Below are 17,127 nucleotides of genomic sequence, written 5' to 3' on the forward strand. Positions count from 1 at the left end.
CAATTCATCTCTTTCAAAGCGTGCCTGTCTTCTGACTGAGTCTGGATTGTTTTGATAAACATACAGTATGAGACAGAGCTGCGATCGATCACGCCGAGCTGAGATTATTATTCTGGATCAGAGCTTCGAGTCAACACAGTCAACATAGTGGGAGAGCTTGTACATTAACACAGCTGCCGGCTTCAGCTTTCCCTGGTTTGATATTTCCTTTTAGATGTTAATCACACATCAAGAAATACTACAATTTCCATTACTTGGGACTTTGCAGCTTGTGAGTTAAACTGCACTTACGGGTAACGAAGGAAAGATTCCCTTCCTGCAATAGTATTTGATGGAAGTAATTTGATTAAGACATTCTCTGCAGCTCGTCCATATTTAAACATCCTGATGCCATATTTTTTTAAATTTACCCCGTCTGATCACATTTGCCTTGTAATTAATCACAGTAATTCAGCAATTTCCTAAAGAAGCATGTGCTTCCAGGCTGGCTAATTCAATGATTCAATTTCTAATCCAACCTAAAGTTATTTTTCATAAGCATTCAGACACTAGAAAAAAAAAAAAAAAGGAAATGTCACAATGTAGAGATTAAAAAAGATTTAAAGCCAATTCCCCAATTTTGCGAGGAAAAAGATACTCGGGAGTAGATGGATGGTATCATTTAACTGATCTCTGTGCGGCGAGGCTGGGTGGGCACGGCTTACTTAAAATTCTCCCCTGCCGTTATCGCTGCTGCGACCCTGTCAGCTTGCTTAACTAGCCATACCACTGCACCTACAGCACATGGAGGACGGCAGAAAGAGCCATGGTATGTTCGGTGCCACAACGATAAACATGAAGCTGATTGAGTTCACAACCCTGGCTTCAGGAGCAGCTGCTTTGGCTGCCAGACTGTTTGAGGTGCTGGCAGAGTAGAGATACCTCTCTCTTTCAGCTACAGCCTCATAGAACATCTTAATAGTCAGGGAAAACAGATTTTTAGTTTCTGGAAGTATTTTAAAATGTATGACCTGTTTAAGCAATGGGATTATTGACAAAGCTTCATAGTTGAGTTTGACATTTGTCTTCAGAGGTACTGGGGTGCAAAGTGATTTATCATGCAGAGAGGTTTTCAGGATGCTGCCAAGCCTATTCATGAAGTTTATTTCCATTTCTTATTTAGGGTTTTATTAGTAAACAATGATTTCTGAGTGAAGGAAACAAGGAGTCATCTGACAGATGGTAATTCGGAGGAGACGGTTAAGTTCCTCATCCACCCACACAAGCAGAAGGTTACCACAATATCATGTTACAATATGACTGTCCTTCAGCGATTTCAGCAAACATTTTTAGGTCTTAATCTTGCCAGAAAGATGCAGGTGTTGCTTTCAGTTTTTTGTGGTTGTTGAATTAGCATCCAATGTATTCAACATACAAACTCATGCTGGGCAATGTTACAGTTTTGTCAGATTGAAACAAATGAACCGGTCTTGTCATTCTAATGCATTTGGAGGGGACTGTATGTTGTGAAATGTTGATACACACCTGATACACATGTTGGATATGTGTCTAAATAAATCATCTGCATGCCATGTAGGTTAAGAGTTCTAGACATGCCAGGATGGGTTCAGGCCTTCAGTTTATTAATTAGCCAATTAGTTTCTAAATTTGCCACATTGATGTCGGGCTTTTAAGATACCTTTGATGCAGAAATCCACAAGAGGTCAGAAAATAGTAAGAAGTGTCACACACGCCTTGGCTGCACCTAAAGGTCTAAACTAGAAATTGAATAAAGATTAAATTGTTTGTCCCTACCTTTAACAGCATGTTTGCAATTGATTTTGTTTCATTCAGCGAGAGCACCTTCCATTCTGTTTGTAGGCTTTTATTTAGTTAGTTGCCAGCTAGAGGTGGAGGAGAAGTGCAGTTACAGAGACAAGCTCATTTGAGCCACAATGGAACGGCAAAGCAAAGCACTTAAAGGCCTTGGGAAAAAAGGTCTGGGTCACTGGGATCAGGGTTTCTCAGGAGCGCGGTCAGGGAGGGCAAGAAGGGAGAGGAGCTTACAGCTGTGGCAATTGAGTAGGGGGAATGGGCAGGGTGTGTTAATAGAATCTGAATTTCCTCTGGATGATCTCTCAGAACAGGGTTGGATGTAGGGTTGACGGGTTTTATGTAAAATTCACACACAGCAACCAGCTCTCCTCTAATATGATACGCAAGTGACATTCCCCTTTTCTCCTATGACTGACGCAAGTCTAAACTTGAGAAACTTGCTGATCCTATTTTCTTTCTGCTAAGACAAATAGTAGAGTAAACTGAAGACAGAACAGATGAATGGATTCTAAATCACAGCAAAGTCATACCTCTGGACCACTGTGTGCAGATATGTAGAAGATAAAAGGATGCTGCCTTCAGGTCGTGCATCTTTATGAAGCCACCCCGCATCTCCTCGCTGTATTCGTTCATTTTTGCTGTCTGTAGCTTTTGCACAACTCTGTGGTGCAAAATATCTATCAACAGTGCATCATATGGAAGGAATTTAATCTTGAAGTGTCACTGTGTGAAGTGTCAGGATTTACACTGCTGCAGTATCAGATGTTTATGTCAGTGTCTCTTTTTTACCCTTCTCCTTTTTTGTCTTCTTCTACCTTAGGCGTTGTAGCTCAGGCTGACTCCTGTGCCAGCCCCAGTAGGAACATCAGTAGGTGGGTACTTGACAAAGCCAGCACCAGGGAGTTAACACCAGTCAGTGCTGCTGGAGGTGTGACACATTCCCGGCCCTCTACACATTGATTCATACGGGATTAAGTCAGTGCATGATGCTTCAGGCGGAAGGCCTGGCGCAGCTGATTTACCATCCCTGTCAGGCTTAACATCTTTGGAGGCCTCCTCTGCCCTGCTCCTGTCTTCTGTGGAAGGACTAGTAAAAAGCATCTGCCACTGCACCCACCACATCGCCCAAAGGGATGACTGCACAGGTAGAGTGTGTATTTTAATAAGATTGCAGTTGTTTATAAGGATAGCCAACCATTTCTGGGTTTTCATTCTGTGAGTTTGTTTAGCTTTATTATATCCTATCACCAGAAAAGAACATGCATAAATGTATTAAATGGAATAAGTTTTTCACATCCAGTGCCAAACTTTATGAAAATTATTGCAATTAACAGATTATTTGGTTTGGTTAAGGTTAAGATTATTATCATGACAAACATACTACAGCATAGGAAAGGTAAGGCTAAGGTTAAGGAACTAAACACTTTATTTGATTGATAATAGGCATAGTGTTTATGTATGAAAAAAAAAAGTACACTGCACAGTATAAGGTTACACTATTTTACACAGTGGAATTGCATATTGGCATTGCACATAAAAGAACTGATGCAAAATGAGCAACACATGGATCAGCCACTGTATGTTCTAGTGTTGTCACCATCTGTTTAGCTAACCAAACTCTAATCTTGCTATTGTTTGAATTAATAAATAAAGGAACGAAGCAAAAAATGCACAGTAATACTTTTAGATCTGAGTTTGTAAAGTGACAAATTTATGCAGCTGCTAGCACAAGCCTGTAATCAAAGGAATACAACCAAAGTGTTGTGTGTTGCATTTTGGATACTTTCAGTGCTGTTACACAATTGTCATTCCTGCCAATGAAAACATCTGCACAAATCAGCTTGTTTGAGCAAGAATGGGTTTCTGCATTTATTTTGCCAAACCCAATCAAAAACAATTACATGCACTGCAATATGGAGAAAATACTTGCAGCTGCGTTGACATGAATCTACTGGATGCGGTACACAAAGAAGAGCACAGGGATACGGGCAGGAATTTAAGCTGCAAATGTGAAGAGAGGGGGAGCTGGATGGCTCCGTAATTGTGTGGAAATCCGCAGAAGAGGGTTGCTTCTCTTGTAAATGGTCTGGGATCAAATGCCTTTGTTTCCACTCCAGACAGAACAGGGTGTTTGGCTTATTTAAAGAAGGGTTGGTGGATCGCGCCGTCATTGTTGTTGACTGTTGGCATACCAAATTAGCTCTTGGCTTTCATTTGGAAAGATTTCATCAAACATTAATTATTGTGACCACCTGTGAAAGGGAAGGTTGTGGAGTGTTGCTCATCTGTTCCCTGACGATAGCTGTAGGGTTCTTACTCTCTGTATCCAGTGATTGAGTCCCAAACAGGGACCACAGGAGACATAGAAGCCGATTGCATTCCATCAGATCTTGGAGTATCTAATAGGATGCACAGCAGCATCTGAGCAACGCTGCTATTTGCCAGGTTTCCTGTGGCCAGTGAGAGCCTGGCATGATTCCTGTGACCCAGATATTTAGCAGCTTAAGAGCTTTTCTTTTTTTAAGATTTTCAGGATAGCCTATATTCCTCCTCTACTGGCACATGCTGGAGGAAACCAAGCTTTAGCTGCGTTCAAAGTAAATGGCTTGAAAAAAAGCAACCAATCATATGACTTTATGAAAACGTATCTAGCACAAGGCTAATCTCATAGGTCTGGTTTTGTATACTTTGAAACAAACAGTACTGACAGGACTTAGGGCCCTGATTATTTTCGTTTCTTGTCTCTGTCCAAGACCATGTTTCCTAATCAGTTGTGACACGTTCAGGTCAGCCGATGGAGAGCACTGCTTGTCCCATGAATAGTCAAATTAGACTGGCTAGAGGGAGGATGTAATCTAGGTGCAGTCAGGTATGGCTTCCAGAGCAGAGCAGCCTGAGAGGTTGGCTGGTAATCAGCAACCAGAGGTGTCTAATTGGCACGTGGCTGTGTAAGTGCCAGACTACCCTGCTCGGTCATCCAAACAGAATTCATTTTATGTCCAACACAAAATGTGCGTGCATGCATTCTATTGCAAGCAGATGAGGCTGAAGAAGGAGTTCCTTTATTCTTTAAAACAGAGCCATTCACTCTATTGCTATTCCTTAGATAGAGAAAGATGTCAAATAATATTCAACACATGTGCTTGTAAAGTTCATCCATGTTGCAGATTGGTACCGAGGACAAACAAGTGTTGTATGTTGGAATGCCAAACCCCGCATTTCTGTTTGCACTGAGTTTAAAAGCCCATTGGATTGAAAAAAAGAACAAAACACTTTGGACTATAGAGTAACACATCAAACACACATAAAAATTGGAAAGTCCATCAAAACCTGGGCATCTGGCAGCCCACGTCTGGGCATCAAGCCATCTCCACCCTCACAATTCTTTCTCATTAAGCAAATGTTGCCCCCACCAGAACACATCTAAAGCGGCAAAGTCAAAATCCAATTTCCCCCGAATGAAATCAAGCAAAAATAATTTTGCACCCGGTGCTTTCACAGAAACATCATGTGTATATAATCTTAAATCCCAAATGCCTTCTTAGTAGTTAATCTACCATCAAATACTTTCAGTGATACTTGTCACCATAAAGCTGATTTTTAAACTGTTTTGATGGAGCTTATGATCGAGTACGATAAGTTTTAGTAAGTTTTGGGGCAAAAATTGTCAACAGGAACAGGATCACACACTTAATATAGAATAAACAGCTAGTATGTACTTGTTTTTCAATTATGTTTCTTGTATTTGTGCAAAAACTCTCTATATTGCATCCAATTGTCTAATTCAATGCCAAATTATGTGTTAAATTACAAGTTTTGCTGTGTGTCAAAAAGTCGTGTGTGTGTGTGTGTGCGCGTGTGTGTCGAGTTCCATTATTGCAGAATGACAAACTGCAGGGAGTGCTTTGTGGGTTGATAAGCCAATAATAACAAATCTCACTATACCCAAGTGCTACAGTGCTGCAAAATTTGCTTTTGGAAAATGAATCACCACAGTCATGAAGACCAGACATCAGTCTCTCAAAGCATCAGGTGTTACAGATTCAATTCCATATTCATTAATTTTGCTGTTGGTGCAACACAATTAGAGACCTAGTGAATCCAGCACTAATCCCTAACACTCCTAGGACATAAATCACAGTAGCAGGAGATAGGAATAAATGAGTTGCAATAAAAAGGTACTAATACCCTGTATTACTCCAAGCTTAAAGTCTCCCCTTTCTTTCAGAACATGTTCCCGTTTCTACCTTGGGAACTTGAGATGCTCAAGCCTATCTGACTAATTATTTTTGGACTATGTAGGAGGAAAAGTAGTCATGATATAATCTTGGTGTGCTGAATTAAAAAAAGGAAAAAAGAAAGAATGAAACTCTATTTATGTGTGAGAGAGTGTGCTGTACTTTGGAAGGTGACTCTGAATGTCATGTGTTTGTGCTGGAAGGTTTCAGTAGGGCATTTCTTTTACACAGCAGCATCAGAGAGACCTGAGGAAAGTGAGACCTTCTCCACTTTCCACATTTTTAAGAACTGCACACAATCTCTGGTTCCTCTAACCCACGTCTTATTTCTACTGAGTGAGTTACTGATGAATTTCATCTTCTTCCCACAGGAGTAAGAGGGGCAGCAATGGACTGGACTATGACTCTAAAAGATGACTTTGGGGTCATTGCCTGGACGCGGACATGGCGAGCTGGGAACTACCTCAGCTTCTTCCTCCTCGTGTTTCTCTTTTCCATTCCAGTGCAGTCAGACATTGTGTTCCCTAAGGACCATCATTTCTCATGGAAGACAGGTACAATTTTTCATTTTTGGTCTTTGTTATAAATATGTTAATCACTGTTCAAATTCTCATCACCCAAACCACAGGGTTCGAACCTGTTATGGTTTGCACAGGTGGATATTCTACATGTGTGAGCACACACATATTCACTCAGGTATACACACACACACACACAGACACACACAACCCAGAGTTTGTCATTACTTCTTCTCATTATAGCAGAAAAATGCAGTATTACTACATCCACTTTCAGGGAAGGTAATCCTCGTCTTACTGGCACACATTGTTGGAAGCATAAACCTTAGGCTGCTGTTGGACGTACACAAGCCAGCAGGACCACATGCCTGTGCAGTTAGCATAATAACACCTTCTTTCTGGTGGACAATCCATCCCCAGCCCTGTGGTGACAAGCAAGGCTAGGATGGATTTTTACTGTAATGATGTGTGTGCTGTGGGAATGTGACAGAAGTAATGATACACTGGTGCACAGTAAATAATCATGTTGCTGTATGTTCTACTGTGGATTTATGGCCCTAGTTATTGTACAACCAGTTAACGTGGTTTCACTGAACATGCTGCACACTATGCCCACATTATTCTGTGGACGCACAGTCTACATGTATTGTATAGACTATAGTGTGTTAGAACTATTTTGGATGCTCTCGTGCAGTATTTTATATACAAACATTTTATTTATGAGTGAACCACCTTTGCAAAACTGCATTGAAAGCTTATGTGCACTTATAAAGGAATTTGAGGTAATCTCGCGATTCATCCTTCAGACGCTTCACAAATTCAATTGAAAGTGCATTTCCAAAGCAGCTTGAGGAGGCAAACTTGGCCTTCCCACACAAAAGCCCCACTTGCTGTGTGATTAGCACTTTCATTTCTCACTCTGTGGTTGGGTAATGACGCTGCCCAAGTGATAAAGAGATTGATTAATTTCACTTGAAAGAGCGTATGTTCAAATAGGATGTAGCTGGGACACCAAGTGTGAGGATTTGACATCCTTGCAGCGCTAAGATGGCTTATGAGTTGTTGCTTAACTGAAAGCGAAAATCACTTTGAAAACAAGAAAGGAAATCTCAAACTTAACATGCCTCACCTCTGAATATAGCCTCCTCGTGTCAGTTTGACTCCAGAGAAAACTGAGGCACCATGGCAATCACTATTGCAATCCTCTGAAGCTAAATCTAACAACATGAACAGTCAGGTGGGCACAAACATGAGTGAGTATTACGCTTATAGTGGCAAATATTGATTTAACTTCCCTATCCCTGCCACTGACATGACATATTTGACTACTTAATTTGGCCCGACGAGCTCCTTTTTAATTTTGGACTTGTCAATGCAGAGAAAGATGTGCTCTAAATTATGCACAGCCTCCCTATTGTGTGCTCGGTGTGTCTATATAGGCCAGCAGCATTGTGGGGTAAATCTTTTGTGTGAGCCAGCTCCCAGAGCTGTAGCTAAGCTGGGAGTCTCTGGCTCAAACAGTGAGTTGGAGTCATTTAAGCTTGACCTTCATCAGTGTCTTGAAGAACAGAAAAGAGAAGTGAAATGCAGCAGCTAATGGGACCATTATTTAACTTTTTAAAATGACTGTTCAAAGACAATCCTTTTGAAACAGCCATACTTGCCCTTTATACCAGACAGTTACGCATGTACAGTACCAGTTACTCACAGCACACTGAAAAGCAGTGCATCGGAATAGATAGATGAGACGGTAATGGGATTTGTGATTGGCTATGGCTATGAGGCTTTTTGCTCAAATGCATAAGGTAGAAATCAGTCCTCTGTGAGTCCCTCTGATATCAAATTATCTACGGACAAAATTCTAAAGGAGCTATCAAATATTATAAGGCATACACGTTAGCTGTTTCCCTCTGCAAATACCTTCAAATCACATCAGTGTTTTCAACTGGAGCAGAATGATGTGCATTGTTCAGTGTGTGGTGCACTGTATTTGATTACATTAACATTGTTTTACTAGTGCCAGATTGCATGTAACTAGTTTATGTGCCGGAGAAATTGGTTTTAGACTGTAATAGCAGGCGAGTGAAAGTTTACATACTGTAGCATTTGCCTTTTAAATTTTGTTTTTGAAATTTAAGGGATCATATACAGTCCTGCTGGCTTCAGGAAGTTGATATCTTCTAGAACAGAGCGTTCAAATTGGATTTAGTTTGACTTGCAGAAGCATCTGAATTCGAACACGACAGCAAGCAGCTGAACTCATCCAGTGTCAGCTTTAGTCTCCTGAGCCAAGTAAGACATTCTCTCCCAAGTTTTTGTTTGTCATCTTTAAGGTGAGAATACTTCTTTTCAGTAGAATGAATTCAAAAAGCTCAGATTCGCCTATTAAATGTTGTTTATGTTTATTTTATTTTTATTTTCTTTACCTTTTATCAAACTAAAACTGCTTTTGTCCTATCTACTGTATAAGTTAGCACTCGTCCCAGATGGAGTTGTACTGTGCATCAAAGCTTAATTTTTCTAATATTTATTTTTCTTTTCCAACTTGGGAATTCAAATAGTTTATTTGATGAGAAAATGTATTATTCATACACACGTTTAACAATACACTGGGAGCAGAATTAAGAATGCAACAGATGTGATTTAAACAATGCATGTCTATGTGATTAGTGAACATGAATTTCCTCATTTGCTCTTCCTTTTCTTTTTTTCATGTTTTTTGTTTTCGGGCTATAAAAATATTGCAGTTCCATTGAGAATTTTATAATTAAGCTGCACATCTAAATTTTGTGGGAACTTTCAGTTGTTAAAATCAGCTGATGAGCAATCATTTGCAAAAGATGCAGAAATCAATGAAGTTTATCTTTAATGAAAGACATCTCAGCTGGTGCGGGATTATTTTAAGGGCTTATGGGTCTAAAGCCCCAGGACGCGGTTTTACCCAAGGTTTTATGACTGTAATAAAAAATGAACTTGTGTGCAGTGATACAGTGAGGCAACATTTACATTTCATTTCAGAATCTGAGTGTATTTATTTGCAATGTCACCACGCTGTTGCACCATCAAAGCTAAAATCAAACATCACTGCTGCAGTGAGCTTCTGTTGTTTCTGAAAAATAAGCTCAAAGGAGGCAGTGTGCATCATTGTGCCTGGGAAGATTTTACATTTAATCAAATGGCACTGAATAATTTACAGAGGACTTTTTTTGCTTTGTGATGACAAAGAAAAAATATAACATTAGGCAAATGAATTTTCAACCTGTTGGTATCACTGGGTATGCAGTTGCAATAGACGGTACTTATTCTCATACTGGCTGTCAGCTGTTACTTTTAACTACAATCTTGTATGTTAAGAATGATGGAATTGTTTTTTAAACAGAGCTTAGGCTGTCTGTTAGAGGAACAATAAAAGGTCTCCAAAACCTCCCAGGTACCTATCTCCTGGGAGAATGATTGTGCACTCTCATTTTTATGCACAGCACTGACCGGGAAATGTCTTCGTGCAAGACTTTGAATGAGCAAATAGAGAATTACCCAAACAATAAGTCAACCATTCAGGTCTCCAGGTCTACCAGTTGTTGTCTTTTGTAGTCTCTTCACAACAATACCCAAAGAAGCACTGACAAGGACCATTAAACTAATCCCCCTACATGCTGGGATTCACCCCAGGTTCTAGAGGTGCCTCCACTCCTGGATGCTCCCTAACATCAGATTTCTCAGCATAGCTGGACTCATCCTAGTACAAACCAAAGAGAAAAACCTTGCTGGCTAACTCCCACACTATTATGACCACAGACAAATTCTCTATGAAATCGAAAGGTGCTGGTATCTGTCTTACTAATCAGCAGATACACACATACTGCTTCCTGTGTGTAATTATTTACTATATTGTGCAGCTGTAAAACACAGGTCGTTCTACCTTTCCAGAGAATTCTCCTCAATATGATTTACATTTCACCTTTGGCTAATATATAGCAAGTGGCTGACCTGGATGACTTCTCCACGATAAACTGATCACAAAACGAAAGAACTCAGGTTTCATTACCAGAGACTGAGAACATTAGAGAAGAGCAGAATATGAGCTGAGATCTGCAATAAGAACAGCAAAATAAAATTAGAGTGCCAAATTGAAACTATTGACAACAGACTCACATGGAATCAATTTCAAATAAATTTCACTCATGACACTCCCCCCTCCTTTTTACATCGACAGTAGGTGGAAGGAGATTGTTTTGTTTTGTTTTTTTCAAAAACTAGAAGAAAGAAAAGATGCTGGCCCAGATAAGCCCAAAGGTTGTGTAAATCATCATGCTCCATTGTTCACTAAATATATCTAAGTTCACTCACGTAACCAATGCAGTATACACACAGTGTTTGGAAGATTCTGTGATTATTTCTACCAAAACCCACCATGATTTCCTGCCCGAGTGACTTCAAAGCAATTGCACTAACATCTGTGACCATAAAGTCATTTAAGTGGATCAATCTGTCATACCTGAAAGACCTTATCCCCTCATCTTATGAATACACATCAGTTTGCGTGCCCCACCAACAGTTCTGCTGAAGCTGCTGTCAGCCTTGCTTTTCATGACATACTAACTAGAGAAATCTGACACCCACTGTATATTTATATCCCAATCATCGATTTTTAGATGATTTCTTCAATAAAATATTTGGAATATTCTTCAATGTGCTGTTGGAATTAAACGTCAGCTTTTCTAAATACCATTGGATTTAGAGCTTCCTGTGGGAAAGGAGACAATGGGTTAAGATGAAAGACCTCTCTTCTTGCCCTTCAGCTGTGGTGTCCCTCAGGGATGTGCCTTATTACACTGCCCCTCCCTCTACATGATATGTTTCATACTTCAGCAAAGTTCACAATCTTTTAGAACCCGTAACAAAAGCAAAACAGGCTTTATGTCCAAAAGCAAGATGCACACTGATAGGAAGCACAACACATCCCATTGATCCCACCCAAATCTCCCATACACATAACCAACGCATGTTTCTTGGCACACATATAACCACTTATTTTTATTTGTTGTAAAAATAGCCAGTGATATGAAACACAATGCTACTGGACTCTGGAGGCTTTTAAAGCACAAATGATTTATACTCAGTACTGTCCCTGAACAGTAGTACACTCAGTGCTACTTTTTTAAGGTAACACCTGCAGACAAAGCAAATCATATGTTCTTTTACAATAAGGAATATAATATTTCCAGTTTGTTGTATTGAATTTGCAGCTGTGAGGGAGAGTTTAGACAGTCTGTCACCCCTCTGTCATCAATTGACTGACTTATATTGTAGAAATGAATCCAGATGAGTATCTCTGCCTCATCCTCTTGGTTGTCTACTGCCCTGGCGATGCTGTACTGAACTGTCATGGTGCAACCTAAGTCTTTTCCTCAACACATCTTTTTCTCTCTGTTTTGATCTTCCATCCGCAGTGAGCAGGCATTTTTCACACTTCAAAGAGATCCACTGGTTCATCCATTTGCTATACCTGCTTATCCTTGAGGGTTGCAAGGGTGCTGGAGCCATTCCCAGCTGACATTGGACAAGAGGTTGGGGTGCAATACGGGCAAGTTGCTAGTGTATTACAGGGATGACACATCTCACATTGTAATGGTGATGGGAAAATAAATTATAGAAGTTATCTCTTCCTGAGTCAAAACTATATTAATGTGAAGACACAAACCTTCGCTGTGATCATTAATCAAATAATCACTTTGCTTCCTGATGTTTGGTGTCAGATATTTTTGCAGAAATACCTGCAAACATTCAGCTGATATATTCAGTATCAACATCAACATCACCAGACATGTATGGTAATTTAACATTTTGTCATTAGTTACTATAGAATATAATACAAAATACGAAATTATCCCTTTTTAATACAAAACTTAATTAATTAATACAAAATTACAACATTTATTGTTGTAGTTTGTGTTGCACAACACATACAAAGTACTTTACAAAGTAATTGGCAGTAGATGGACACTGGAAGCCCTGTAGTTCTGAGAGAGCACATTTGTTTACATGCTCTTCTTCAAGTGGACAATTGTTTCTGATGTATCACTAACTGGCAGATGCATCTGCAATGTCTGCAATTGATTTTTAGAAGTTTCTTTTATGTCCTGGTAATTAACAGGACAAAATTCCTTCCCTCTCAGGTATTGATTCTCTGCTTTGGTTTCCACTGGAATCACGGTGCTCGTGATAGGCTCTCACTCAGCTGTAGTTGAAGAGCATCGTCATATTTGCATAAATGTCAAGTCAAGTCAGTTTTATTTATTTAGCTTTTTTTTATATACACAGTGCCAACTCAAAGTGCTTCACATCTGCATAAAAGCAATTCACTTCACAAAATGTCAAATGTGAACTTTTCCTCAATGGGCTTTAACTGCTCTGTCATTTCGACCCATGAATTGGATAAGGAAAAACTCCCAAAAAAAACCCTTATCAGGAAAAAAAAAAAAAGAAGCAGAAAACTGCAGAAAGTGTGACAGAGGAGGGATCCCTTTTTCAGGACTGACAGACTGATGCTGCACATACAGAGCAGCGAAACAAATAATTATACCTCATCAGCTGAAAACACATATACAGATATATACTTATGTAGCCCCTAGACTTATATACCTACATAACAATACTTGTTAAGTTTAGGAAAATATGCATAACTGGTTCTTTTATCTTGTAAATTTGTTACAGATGTGTTCGGTTTCTTTATTTTTTCATATGGTGTTTAGGTCAATAGAAATAATTTACATTGGGATTGATGTGTATAATGTAGTTTGGTTGCAATGTACTATTTACAACGTGTTTGTGCTTTGAACTACCAGTGATGTTTAATTCTGTTATTGTGATTGGAAAATAAAGTGTCATCACAGTGGGTTTGTAGTGTGATTGGCTAATGGGCGGGAGTTAGAGAGGTCAGGGGTCAGGGGGTCAGCTGGGCTGAGCGGCACGCTGCGCTCGAAAAGAGAAGAGTAAACGAGCGAAACAGCGACATTAAGAAGGAAAAGTACCGTTTTTACGGTGAATATCGTGCTTGTGACTCCTGTTGTTTCACCCGCTACAGCACAGCGGACTGCAGTACATTAAGTAGCCGTTTTAACGTACATGGACTGTGTTGATGATTAGCATTACGGGCTAACAACCAGCTAGCCTGAGAATACACTTTTCCAGAGTTCCCAGATATCGCTCCAGGTGACCAGGAGAGAACAAGAGAGAAGAATATAGTTCACCTCACTGATGAACTGAGTCTGTTGCTGTTAGCTGTGAGCTAAGCTAAGCTACAGACTGCTGCTAGATCATCCAGTGGAGGCGCAGCGTTTGGAAACGACCATTGACATTGATACCAGTTGTGTGCGAGTCTCCAACTTTGATTTCTTGCTGTGTGGTCGCCAGCTGGTGTGTGTGGGCCCACAAAGTTAAGTTAAAGTGAGAAGGTCATACCAATTCGTTTTTTTCTTCCTTCATAATATAAAGTTTTGTTACTGTGTTGCTTAACTGTGGGATGTATTAAGTATTGAACACAGATGATTCAAGGGTTAAACACATACAGTGTATTCAAGGGTTGAACACAGTATCTGTATCAGTGTGTTATGTGACAGCACTCTGGTGATATTTTATTTGGCTGAAGCAAAAGTATTTTTATTTATTTTCTCTTTTAATTAATCAATTTGACCATACTGTGGGGACATATTTGCTTTTGTGATTTGTTTTATAGATTGAGAAAGAACAGTAGACAACTTATAAGGAGGAGCGGGAGTATTTTAGGTTCCATTCTGTCTTTACTTTAACTTAAAGGATCGTTCATAAATCTATATATATACATTCACACTCCTTAGCCCCTCACAATGATACATGCAAACACACACATATACACATAGCTTTATGTTTTCTTTTTAACATGGACACAGTAGTGGTTGATCTCAGGTCATTTAGTTTGACCTGAGGGGTGTGATTGAACTATAGTCAGTGAACAGGGGGCAGCCATTAAGTGCTTTAAAGACCAGCAGGACATTTTTTTTTTTAGTAAATTCTCCTTTTTACTGGGAGCCAATGAAGAGACTTACCAATGAGAGTCATATTGTTGTATGCAGGTGTTTATGTAAGTACTCTGGCTGCTGTATTCTGAAGGAGCTCCATCCTTGAGATTGTCTATTTTTGTTGTCCAGAAAAAAGAGCATTATAGTAATCCAGTCTAGTGGAGATGAATGCAGGAACATGTTTTACTGGGTCTGCTAGAGACATGAAACCTCTAACTTGTGATATATTATTTAAGTGGTAGAAACCAGTCCTAGTTATGGCACTAATATGTTTTCAAAGAGATCAGCATCAAGAATAACTCAAAGATTCTTGATCCTAATTATGAGTGTATGATCTCTAGACAGTTTTGAAACACCCACCTCATAATATCATTAAAACAGTGTACCAGATTGCTTATGGGACTGAATGATAACAGTAATGACCCTACAATTGCTCCTGGTGGGACCCCTGAAAAGATATTAGTTGAAACAGATTTTAAAAAGTCTACAGAAACATAAGAACTACTATTCTTTAAGTAGGCTAATAACCATTTTACAGCAGTGTCCGATATACAATCAGAAGTGATTAACAGTGTCAAAATGCAGCAGTAAGGTCAAACAGAACCAAGACGGAGAGTCCTCTTGAATCCCTATTAATCCTAAAATCATTGATTACTCTAGTAAGTGCTGATGAATAAAAGCTGTGAGATTGGTCTTTATTCGCTAGTCATGCTTGGACCTAGACTCTCACTTTTAAGTAATGGTGCAATAACAGCACAGTTGAGGCATAAACAATATTTAGGATGTCATGTGCAAGACATAGAAAAACTAATTTAAACAGTTTGGTCAAGTCAAGGGAGCAGGTGGATGAGCTAAGCTGCTTGATTAGTTTCTCAAGGGTTTAAGCAGTTATTGTAAAGAAAATGTAGAGCAGTTGTGTTATGAAGCATCTGCCAGCATGTGTAAATGCCACATTAGTTGTATATAAACATAATTTATAGGAGACGGGGATCAGATTCAGACAACTAATTGTAAACTGCATTTTCGGGTCGATTTAGCCCTTCAATCCACCTATAATCAACCTCGGAAAACTGGCCAAGGCACCCTTTGATTGAGTCAAGTAACTTGATCACATAAGACTGTGCCATTATTTCTATTAATGGAAACATCATTTATACAATCAACTGCTGAACCAAAGTACATTACAATTATCTTGTAACATCACCCACGCCAAGGGTCCACTCTCCAGACCTGGAGTTAAAAAAAAATGAGCCCTAACTATCATTGAAACTACAAACCAAACGGCTGGTGGACGTCATATGCTGTATATTCATGCTCAAATCAAACCTAGCTGGCCAATTAAAACATGACCTTCATGTACAGTCATTAAGTCATTCAAAGAAAAGATGTGGCCGGTGAGATTTATATGCATTTAAATTCTTTCTTTCAGTTTCCCCTGCAACTAGAGGTATAGAAGAAGAACTAATGAACTCAAGACAGCACACCAAAGCGTGAATGTTGCATACATTCACTGTAATTGTGTGTATTCCCTCAAAGTAGAGGAGAGTGTGCAAACTTACAGTGTTACTCAACTTAAGGTGGTTTAGTTTAAACATGTATAATTAGTTCAATGACCTTAAGGCGTAAGGCTGAATCAGCAGTCGGTCATAACAAACATTACAGCCAGATTTGCTTACATGCTTTCCAGATCAACATTTCTTTTCTTACAGCTGTGGATACTGCTGTTGGAGACATTTTCTACCAGACACTGTACAAAAAACATGTGAAGTTGCTCCCAGTAACCTTGTTAAATTATAAATGAAGGCAGGAACTGAATTCAATAATAACCATCTTCACGACTAACATTTTTTTGGTATTATTTTCAGAGTAAATGTTGACATATTTTAATATGTATCAAAAACAATTTCACATTTTTTTTTCTTTTACTTTCCCTCCAAAATACTGAAGAGAACTCTCAAATTAACTCTCAAATCATGTTGTGCATATATTTCTTAACTAATAATTTAAATAATCATGGGGACCTCTGAGCATAATTCCATGTCAAAAGACTAGTCGGATAAATTCATTAACATAAAGTAAGTTCAGATGTCAGCTGAAAATTAAAATGGAAATATTCTGCTAGAATAACTTGATATTACTCAAATTTCAGTCTCTAAGTCAGAAATGGCCCTTGTTTGTGCTTCATTCAATATTTAACAATTTCATTAGTCATAGTAGCTTACAGTTTAGCTTACAGCTTCACATGTTTTGTTTTTCTTTAATGACTGCCACAGGTTAGCTCAATAAACACACGGGTTTTTTGAATTTGAACTAATTTTGCCCTCAGCTAAGATCTGAAATTAAACTCTTGTGATATGGAGACTAAGCACAGTAAATCAGTGCTATAAATCACCTATAGCCTGCAGTATTTTATTTTTTCAGATTTAGTGGAATAGCTATAGGCTTTTTGCTAATACTAATACTGTATAACAGTGTTTACATACAGTCATTCATCATTCC

General features: G+C 39.0%; 1 protein-coding gene across 1 annotated transcript in view; it reads left to right on the top strand.

Moving 5' to 3' along the window:
- The first annotated feature begins 2,864 nt into the window (after positions 1-2,864).
- The window catches only part of thsd7ba (thrombospondin, type I, domain containing 7Ba), a 110,437-nt gene continuing 96,174 nt past the window's right edge, over positions 2,865-17,127 (top strand). The window contains exons 1-2 of the mRNA XM_026375818.1: positions 2,865-2,960; positions 6,425-6,607. Of these exons, the coding sequence (XP_026231603.1) occupies positions 6,442-6,607 (166 nt within the window). The 5' untranslated portion in view covers positions 2,865-2,960; positions 6,425-6,441. The remainder of the gene's footprint in view (positions 2,961-6,424; positions 6,608-17,127) is intronic.

Source organism: Anabas testudineus, chromosome 21, assembly GCF_900324465.2.
Source record: "Anabas testudineus chromosome 21, fAnaTes1.2, whole genome shotgun sequence".
Taxonomy (NCBI): Eukaryota; Metazoa; Chordata; class Actinopteri; order Anabantiformes; family Anabantidae; genus Anabas; species Anabas testudineus.